At 37.6% G+C, this 11,255-nt stretch overlaps 1 protein-coding gene across 1 annotated transcript; it reads left to right on the top strand.

Annotated features, from left to right (window-relative positions):
• The first annotated feature begins 6,839 nt into the window (after positions 1-6,839).
• Positions 6,840-8,039, top strand: LOC109172110 (uncharacterized mitochondrial protein AtMg00810-like). Its single transcript, XM_019321266.1, has one exon. The coding sequence runs from the start codon at positions 6,840-6,842 to the stop codon at positions 8,037-8,039; it is 1,200 nt and encodes a 399-aa protein (XP_019176811.1).
• Positions 8,040-11,255: the final 3,216 nt, after the last annotated feature.

Genomic DNA, 11,255 nt, shown 5'->3' with positions numbered 1-11,255 from the left:
CCCGACTGCTGATTGGGTTCGGTTTCTTTCAGGTTGATCCGCATCGGGTTCATTTATAATTTTATCCATCAATCTATCCATCTAGGCTTATCAATAGTTGAGAGTTGCTAGAAAATAAGGAAAAAATGTAGGTTCTTTTTTTTTTTTTTTATAAATATTGAAAATTTTAAAAATTTCAATAATTATAAAATTAACTCCGTATTTTGTTTACTAAAACTCTCAACCATTGATAAACATGATGGAAAACTGAGATTAGTTATCACTTTTAAAAGATGACCTTGTTATCATTTGATCATCTATTTGGATAGATCAACGATTGAAAGTTGCTGAAAATAAGATAAAAAGAGACGGTGTCAATTTTATAAATATTTTAAACTTAAAACTTTGTAATGATTTAAAAATTGACCTCGTTTATTATTATTATTATTATTATTATTATTATTATTATTATTATTATTATTATTATTATTATTATTTTTAATTTTTTTTTTACTAAAACCCTCCATCCTTGATTAACCTTGATAAACGGTTGTGATCAAGGCTCACTTTTTACAGAAAGTAGTTGTTTTCATTTACATAAATATTAGGTATTAGGAAGCCAAATGTCTAAAAACTAATAAGTGCAAATAAATGTTATATCTCTCATTTATGTCCATTTTTTTCGTTACTTTTTTTTTAAAAAAATACATTATGTTATAAAAGTTGTACTATAAAATATTTTGGTCAAAAATACCCCTACCATTATAACTTATGTTATCTTTTCCAATTATTGTTGCCGTGTACATACATCCACCGTATATTTTTTAAAATATAAATATCAAATTTATAAAAATAGTTTACATTATTATTATTATTATTATTATTATTATTATTATTATTATTATTATTATTATTATTATTATTATTATTATTATAAATATTTAAAATCTAAATAAATCTAAGATTTTAATATACATTACTAATATTGGGCATTTATTGTTGTGTGTATGGTGCATAGAGAACACTAGTATTAATTATAAGATGTATGTATATGACGAATTAATAAATTATTAAGTTTTACAATTAGCTCACTTAATCTTTAGGAGTATATATTTATAAAAAGTTTTCTTGTTTATTAAGAAATAATAATGGTTGTTAGCAACACCCAAAAAAGTAAAATGGTTGTTGGCTAAAGTTATAAGAAACTCCGACTGGACAGTGGAGGAGAACGTAGGTCTCCCGGTTCCCATTCATAAAGAAATAGTTGAAGAACTCGAGCATAAATTGAGTGAATAAGAAATCTCACTTAAGAGTTGTTTTAGTATAACAGGGCGTTTGGTTGGAGGGATTTTAAATTCCCTTCCCACTTAATTCCCACCTAATTCCAAAGGCCATTAAATTCCGTAGTTTGGTTGGAGGGAATTGCAATTCCATGGAATTGCAATTCCCCAATTTTCATGGAATTAAAATCCCATGTCCCCCCTGGTATTTTAATTCCTGGGAAAAAAAGATAGTGATGAGTCAACATTACCCCTTCCTTTTTTAACTTAAAATTAATGTCTAACAACAATAATGGACATTTTTGACTTTATACTACTTATTCCCTTTCAATTCCCATGTATACCAAACATTGGAATTGAAATTCCCAGTAATTCTATTCCTGTCGACCAAACACTGGAATTTAAATTCCCACTTTATTCCCAGTAATTCAACTCCCATGGAATTACAATTCCTTTCCCATATAATTCCCCCCCCCCCCCTCCAACCAAACGCCCTGTAAATGTGGGTTTGACTTTTACCATAAATATTGAGAATTTAAATTTGGGTTGGCTTGTTTGTGCACGGGAATGTATGTTTGGTGTTAAATTTCGAAACTAGATTGTATCGATTTACTTATGAATTCATAGGATCCTAGTAACTGCCTCCGAGTCCTTAGAAGTCCTAACACACTACAACAACCTTCTAGCTACCTTGTATAAGGTAGAGCTCATGGGCTTACCTCAAAGGTATCATGCACTGGTCCTCCACCTAATGATTGTGTCATGATTTACTCATTCACTATTCAATCAAGTTAGGGTATTGAGGCTCTGATATGAGTGGGTGAGCGCGAAGAAATTTCACCTTTTGTATGCAAGATTTTTCATTGAATAAATAAAAAATTAAATGACCTACGAATTAAATTGATTTTAAAATCTTAAATTCTGAGACAAGTTTAACAAAATCTTTGTTACGTTCTTACGAAATGATAATAATAATCTAAGAAATACACACAATTACATTAAGCAATGATCAATATTCTTGCCCACAATATATAACACCATCAAAACTTTTAAACAACAATGACCGATTGTTAAAGCATAATATATATATATATATATATATATATATATATATATATATATATAACAATTATAATGAATCTCCTATATTACATTGTATTCATATACTATAAGTTATATATTTAAATAAACAAATTCGACATTAAATTACTTATGTATAAATTTCTCATATATAATCTTGCATTGATATACTTTCAAATATTTATTTAAATATAAATATTATTGGACATTAACTCATTCGCGCAATGCCCGTGTAAAACTAATATAACCAATAAATGTGTAATCATATCCAACCATCAACGTAAGATTTAAGTTGAGGTGCAATACATCGCTTAATAATTTAGTATAAGCCTCGGAGCCATGCAAAATGACACACATGAAATACAAAAGAGTTAATTACATTTTTGGTCCTAAATTTATAGGTAACAGTTCACTTTTAGTTTTTTTTTTTTTTTTTTTTTTTTTTTCAGAATATTTAGTTTTGGTCCTAATATTATTGTGACATATGACCATTTTTGGTCTTCTATCAACAAAATAGTTTAAATTTTGTTAAATTCAATGGCATTTCAGTCTTCAATTATGGATTTTTTTAAAAAAAATAAAAAATAAAAATAAACATAAACATAAATAATATAGCGGGCAACCTGTTTTGTATATAAAAAAAAAAAAAAAAAAAGATCGAAATGTCATTGTATTTAACGGCATTTCAACGATTTGTTGATGGAGGATCGAAAATGGTCATGGCACAATAATACTAGGACCAAATAAGGATGTTACATTAAAAAAGGACTAAACGTGGACTGACACCTATAAATCTAGTGTTAGATATACAATAGTCTAACTATATGAACCATAGTATACGAGAAACCTAACCTCGTATGATAGCGGAAGCGTAGCCGTGTTGATCTCCAGCCATAGTTGATGTTCCTGTTGTGTTGCCTCTTAACGGTAGACCGTCAGCCATGTTTTGACTCAGACCTGACTCAGAACCCTAGATGGCGTATTGGTATCTACTGAGCGGTCTGAGTACCATAACTGAATGTGCTATCTAATCCATAATCCTGTATCCCATCAATCCAGGTTATATTAGGCACAGAGTTTGGTTGACTAACAACTACTAGTTATTAAGTCCAACCAGACCACTTAATAAGCCTAGTCAACTTGCACCACTTAATTAAGGCCCTAATATATAATATATAATATATATTATAAGGGAAAATCTTACATCTAGGACCAAATATGGAATTAACTCAATACAAAACATTAACGGGGGCTAGGGATGACAATGGGGCGGCGTGGGTGTGGGGGATATATCCCCCGCCCCCACACCCGCATTCCCAATCCATTCCCCGCACGGGCCTGCACCCGCACCCGTACGGGTAATGAAATTCCTACCCCATACCTGTCAATAATGTTATTATTAGTCTTTATAATAATGTTATTATTTGTATGGTTCTAGTTAAGTGGTTTAGTCAAGCCTAATAGTTAGGAGAGGTTTACGATGTTTACACCTCTTTTAATATTGTAATTGTTATCTAATTAATGAGATTTTGAATTACTCTTCCAATCTGGTATCAGTTAGCCTTACGTTCGATTCTCATGTTTTCTCTCCCCTCACCCCAAAATGTCGACGAACTCGTCGGAAAGAACAATCACCACCTCCGTCCCGGCTCCGGCCACCACATCAAATCCTCTCTCCTCGGCACATTACTTTGTGTCAATTAAACTAACATCCCGGAATTTTTTATTCTGGCGCACACAATTGGTTCCGTTCTTACGGGGCCAAGAACTGCTCGGGTTTGTCACCGGTGAAACCCCATGCCCGTCGCCGACAGTCGCCAGTGTTCCGGCCGAATCTTCCACCTCCGATGTTGCCAATTCCGTTCGTGTGCCCAATCCTGAGTACAAAACGTGGGTGCGGCAAGACGCGTCTATTCTGTCGCTCTTGGTTTCATCCATGGCCGACGAAGTATTACACATTGCTGTTGGCCGCAATACGTCGAAGGAAGTATGAGACTCAATCACCACCGCATTGGGATCCAGTTCGAGAGCTCGCTGTTTGGATCTGCTTGGGCAGTTTCAATCTTTTCGGCAAGGCAACCTCTCTCCGACAGACTACATCGGCCAAGCCCAGCTTATTGTGGAGGCTCTCTCACTCGCCGGTCGTCCGCTATCATTGGACGAACAAAACCTCTGGGTTTTCCGAGGTCTCCGGCCGGAATTCAGGAGCATGGCGTCTTCCCTCACGGTCTCCGGTAATCCGGTTACGTTACCCCAACTCGCTGACTTCTTGCAGGCGCAAGAGTTCATCGCGGCAGATGACCTTTCTCCCGGTCTCACTGCCGGCGGATCTCCTGCGGCACTCTATGTTGCGCAGGGCAGTAATCAGTCAGGGGGTGGCGCTGGAGGACGTCGCGGTAACTCCGGTGGTGGACGCGGCAATCGTGGCAGTCGGGGAGGCCAGTGGCGTGGTGGACGTGGAGGACGTGGTGGTGGCGGACAGGTGAGATGCCAAATCTACAGAGCTTACGGGCATTCTGCTCTTAATTGTAACAAACGTTACAATTCACAGCCTGCGCCCCAGGCAAATCTGACAGTGGCTGGTGATGATGTGGCACCGTCCACTAGTTCGTGGTTCCCGAACACCGGGGCTTCCGCTCACCCCACACCGGATGCGTCAATGCTATCACAATCGTCGGAATACAATGGCGGGGATGTGCTACGAGTCGGTAATGGCACAGGTTTACATATTTCACATATTGGGTCCACGTCTATTCCTTCTATGTCCAAACCATTAAAATTGTCAAATGTGTTACATGTACCTAATCTGTCCGTTCCGTTATTGTCAGTTCAAAGATTTACTAACGAAAATGATGTTTTCTTTGAATTTCATAAACACTGTTTCATTGTGAAGGATTCGATCACACAGGCGGTTCTACTTAAAGGACCTACCTCGGGTGGACTCTATAAGCTCCCACTGTCACAATCTCACTTCGCATTCCTTAGTTCCCGGGCCGCTCCAGTGATTTGGCATCGTCGGTTGGGCCATCCTCACAGCTAAGTCCTTAATAAAGTGTTGCAAGCCTGTCCAGTCATTCGCAATAAAACCGAGTCATTGGGGTCGTGCACTGCTTGTCATATGGGAAAGGCGTCACGGTTTCCTTTAAATAGAGTAGAAAATTCTAGTCAAAATGTACTCGATTTATTATATACGGACATTTGGGGTCCGGCTCCAGTTTTTTCGAGTAGTGGTTTTAAATATTTCGTACTCTTTGTAGATGATTGTACTCGGTTTTGCTGATTTTATCCCTTACGGGTGAAATCAGATATTTATAAAGTGTTTGAGTCGTTTCGAGTCATGGTAGAACGCCAATTCACGCGTTCTATCAAATCTATTCAGTCCGACTTGGGGGGGGGGTGGGGAAATATCACAAACTACACAAAACTTTCCAATCTCTCGGCATCAATCACAGACAATCATGTGCTTACACACATGAGCAGAATGGCCGAGTTGAGCGCCGGAACAGACATGTTGTCGAAACCGGGTTAGCTTTACTTGCCGAAGGTTCAGTCCCTATGCAATACTGGGACTATGCCTTCGAAACAGCCACAAATCTCATAAATTATCTACCCTCATCAGCCTTAAACTTTGAAAGTCCTTATTACCGATTACACAAAGTGTCACCACCATACACGTTTCTAAGAGTATTTGGGTGTCGGTGTTACCCGTACCTTCGTCCCTATAACAAACACAAAATCGAGTACCGCTCAACTCCATGTGTCTTCCTAGGTTACCCACCCTCCTATAGAGGGTATAGATGCTTGGACTTAATGAGTGGAAAAATGTATATCTGTCGTCATGTCCGATTTGACGAGTCTAACTTTCCTTTTTCAGACTCAACATTGCAGGATAAAACGGATTTGGCTGTACCACCAGCTCCGTGGGCTTCCGGGCCCATAATAACACAGTCATCACCGGAACTGCCCATAGCTGTTGCCCCACCTTCATCAGGGCCCAGGGCTCCTACACCGGATACAGCTCCTTTAGCTATTGAGGGTCCGTCCAGGACTGCCCCGGCTAAGACACGGAAACCTAAACGCCAACCGGCTCCAGTTCAAGAGCATGTGATGCGTCTGCGACACATGACTCGGGGCACAGGTGAACAGTTTCATGCGCTGACTACGACGACTGACCCAACGTGTTACTCTCAGGCCGTAGGACATCCTCAGTGGCGGGATGCTATGGACCAGGAGTTCAATGCTTTGCTGCATAATGGCACTTGGCGGCTTGTACCACCAAAGTCTGACATGAATATCATTGGGTGCAAATGGGTGTTCCGCACCAAACGCACAGCAGATGGCTCAGTAGAGCGCTACAAGGCTCGCCTGATTGCCAAGGGGTTCAACCAGGTAGCCGGTGAAGATTTTTTCGACACCTTCAGCCCTGTAGTCAAGCCTACCACGGTTCAACTACTCCTGTCTCTAGCGGTGTCCAACAGCTGGACTCTCCGCTAGCTAGATATGCATAATGCATTTCTAAATGGCCATCTAGATGAGACTGTGTACATGAAGCAGCCACCAGGGTATGAGGATTCCTCGCATCCCGACTATGTTTGTCACCTTCAGCGCTCACTTTACGGCCTCAAACAAGCCCCTAGAGCTTGGTTCAAGAGGCTACATGATTTTTTGATTTCTACAGGTTTTCTGCCGTCGAAAATTGATGTGTCACTCTTTCACTACACGGCCGGGGATTCACGGGTTTTCTTGCTTGTCTACGTAGACGACATCATTATGATGGGGAATGATACGTCATTACTGGACATGATGCTACGCCGTCTTTCCACCACTTTCAAAATTCGGGATCTCGGACCTCCGGGGTTCTTCTTGAGCATTGAAACTCTGGCTCTAGACGGTGGTTATCTTCTTTCACAGAAGCGATACATGGTTGATATCCTAAAACGAGCCGGTATGACAGACTGCAAGCCGCTCATGACCCCAGCTGCGGTCTCTCATGTTACCACTTCCGTGTCACAGCCGTTTGACAACCCAACTCAGTATCGGCGCATTGTTGGGGCCCTACAGTATCTCACTATCACACGTCCGGATCTGTCTTTTGCTGTGAACCGGCTTTGTCAGTATATGCATTCCCCTACGGATGATCACTGGGGTCTTGTGAAGCGGGTCCTGCGATATGTAAAGGGGACTCTTCACTATGGTTTACGTCTAACTCCTTTTGCTTCCTCGGCAATTCATGCCTTTTTCGACTCCGACTGGGCTAGCTGCCCACTCGACAGGAAGAGCACCAGCGGCTATGCAGTCTTCCACGGCAGTAACCTCATTTCCTGGCTCTCTCGGAAGCAGCGCACAGTGGCACGCTCATCAACTGAGGCGGAATACAAAGCCTTAGCAGATGTCTCGGCTGAGGTTACATGGGTTGTTTCTCTCCTTCGGGAGCTTGGGTTGCATTCTGGACAACCACCGACTCTGTGGTGTGACAACCTCGGTGCCACCTATTTATGTGCCAACCCAGTTTTTCACGCCAGGACCAAGCACGTTGAGATCGATTTCCATTTTGTACGCGACAAGGTTGCTTCTGGTGAGTTTGTTGTTAACTTTGTCTCCACCAAGGACCAGCTTGCAGACATCTTTACAAAACCACTTCCCAGACCACGGTTTACAGCTCTGCGCACCAAGCTCAATGTAGTTGCACACCCACCTTGAGCTTGAGGGGGTGTGTCAATAATGTTATTATTAGTCTTTATAATAATGTTATTATTTGTATGGTTCTAGTTAAGTGGTCTAGTCAAGCCTAATAGTTAGGAGAGGTTTACGATGTTTACACCTCTTTTAATATTGTAATTGTTATCTGATTAATGAGATTTTGAATTACTCTTCTAATCATACCTACCCCCTCGGAGATTTTGCGAGTGCGGGTAATACCCAACCCGTAACTCTAATTATTAATATTATACTTAAATAACTTAAATCTAATAAAAATTTTATACTACAATTCTAATTATCACATATATTTCTTTATAAGTTTGAGCATAACTCTAAAATTTAATAAGAGCCAATGAAGTTAATCCTTAATTGGAACGAAAATTGTGTTGGTAGTATAAATTGTATTAAGTGTTTACTCATTATGTTATTTGTGTTGTTCCTATTCAATTTTCATTAACAAAAAAACTAAGAAATTTAATTCATTATGCATTTTTAATTATAAAATATACGTAAACTTATATAATAAATGAATACTAATAACAATATATATAAGTGCGGGTGCGGGGTGGGGATACCTCCCCCGCACTCGCCCCCATACCCGCGTGAGTTTACAAAATTCTCTTCATACCCGCACTCATTACCCATATTGTGGGGGTATTTTAAAATCCGTAGGGGCGGGGATGCGAGGAACCCATTAGGTGCGGGTAGAATTGCATAAACAAATATTTGAACCATGATCTTAAATTTGTTATTTAATATTGCTTCCACTTAACCCCATTGAGAGAACATGGTCCTCCTGAGAACTAATCTCAACCATCCATCAGAATTCATCAATGATAGAGGGTTTTAGTAAAAAAAAAAAAAAAACAAAAAAAAAAAACAAAAAAACATACGAGATTAATTTTATAATTATTTAAAAATTTTAAGAGCTGAATTCATTTTATAATTATTGCAAACTTAAAAGTTGAGTAATGAAAAGATCCTAACATTTGATTTATCAAGATAGATGGTGTGGATGTGCCCACATTTTTTATAGGGAGAGGTATTATCACCTAATTTTGTTTAATGAAAAGAAACGACACCCGTTTTGCGCCGTTCCGCAAAACGTAACTATGTTATTCAGTTTCATTTTGTATACACTTCAGTTTCAGTTTAACACAACTACAGTTTCATTTCCATAAAACTACAGTTTCATTCGACATTTATACACTCAAATATGTGAAAATGTTATTTAATTTTATTTTATATACATTATAGTTTCATTAAAACACAACTACATGATCATTTCGATATAACTACAGTTTCATTGCACAATATACACACAAATATGTGAAATGTTATTCAGTTTCATTTTATATACACTGCAGTTTCATTTCACCACAACTACAGTATCATTTTGATATAACTGCAGTTTCATTTGAGAATATATAAAATAATACGTGAGGCAGTGTCGGTTTAGATATACTGTAGTGTCAGTTTATATATATTGTAGTTTCAGTTGGTAATTAACACATCAAAAAATGCATGCTCCATTAACAATAATGGCGCGCTGTTTCTTTACTTAAAGAAACGGCGCCGTTTTGATTGCGGTGCACATGCACCGCGGTCTACAATATAACGACGGATAAAATGATAGGTCGAACCAGCATGGAGTAAAACAATTGCTTTTGTAGTTATTAATTTGGGTCCTAGTACTCAATCAAGCCCTCAAATGATTCTCAATAATCTGATGTGAATTGAAATGGCCTCTTCCTAGATTGAAGTGGTCCTGCAAACTTCTAAGATCCACTTGCTTGGGAGACCGGCCGATGAGCTGAGATCAGTCCGGGTAGGTGGTGGGGGGTGGAGGGGTTATGTTTCAACCTTTTTTTCCTTGTAGCAGCCATTCTTTATTATTGCCTGGAAATGGACTAAAAAATCAAAACTTCAACATCCATTTCAAACACGTGACCTTTTTAAGATTCCACCAACATAATTGTATCCATAACTCTCGAACCCGTAATTTGGATCTGGTACCACTTATTAAAATCAAGCGCTTACCATTCATGTCAAAAGTTATATTTAGTAGTGAAGGCGCACTTATGTTCTTATTTATAGACCGTCATCATATTGTTCGAGAAAACTGAATGCTGGACTTGGCCCTTAGGAGCTTTACCGGCTTCAATCCAATAATTCTCGCGATTACCGGGTACTAAACATGGCCGACATTGCCCAACGAAAGATATTACAATGGTTTAATGGTTTATACCTCACCTTTATTATTTTTCTTGCTATAATGTCTTTGTTTTCTACATTTAGCTGAGGAGAGACTACTTGATCTAGTTTCAAATCCAACACCAAATCTAAAAGTGCTAGTAGTTAAATTTATAGGTCCTCAAAAAACATGGTGATAAAAATTAAAAGTAAAAAAAATACTATCAATAAAAGGAAAACTATTATTAACACTATTGCACTATATTATGTACTCTATATTTCATATTTAGATTTGATAAGAACATATTTGACAAGATAATTATAAAACTCAAAAAAATTAAATAAGTCAGCAATTGAATTGATCCAAACTATTGCTTTTGAGCCCTTTAAGATGACACAATCACACAAACATACCAGAGTCAATTTTTTATCTTACAATTATAGCAATAATTCACTTATTACTTATTAGTTTTTCTAAATTAGTAGATTTGGTGAAAGCTTATGGCCTCAAGATTTTGGTCATTTAGACAGTCTTCAGATGATTTTGATATTTTTTTCTTTTAACAAATATAAAGATAGAAATTTTATGATTTTTCTATAATGTCTATATCCACTGAATTTAGTTGAGGAGAGAATATTTGGTCTAGGTTCAAATATTACAAATTTAAAGTGCTTATAGTATAATTTATATATCATTAGAATTAGATGGTGCTAAAACAATCTAGAATTAAATGCATTAATTACCAAGTCCAAAAAGCAATCATAGTAATTTTATAAATCGTTAAAATCAGATTATGGAAAAAAATTAGGAATAAATTTTCTTCTATTTTAAAAAAACAAAAGTAAAAACTATAAAACGTAAATTGGGAAATAGACGCAATACATAAACATCAAATGAATTACAAATTTCTTATGTCCTTTTTTCCTATCTATTGCCATATCTGACGCAGCATGCCTATATTTCTTATAATTGATCAGCTCAAATCAATAACACGAAATGATAATTCTTATAGATAATTGAAT

Source organism: Ipomoea nil, unplaced genomic scaffold (assembly GCF_001879475.1).
Source record: "Ipomoea nil cultivar Tokyo-kokei standard unplaced genomic scaffold, Asagao_1.1 scaffold0143, whole genome shotgun sequence".
NCBI lineage: Eukaryota > Viridiplantae > Streptophyta > Magnoliopsida > Solanales > Convolvulaceae > Ipomoea > Ipomoea nil.
This window is presented reverse-complemented; position numbering and strand designations above follow the sequence as displayed.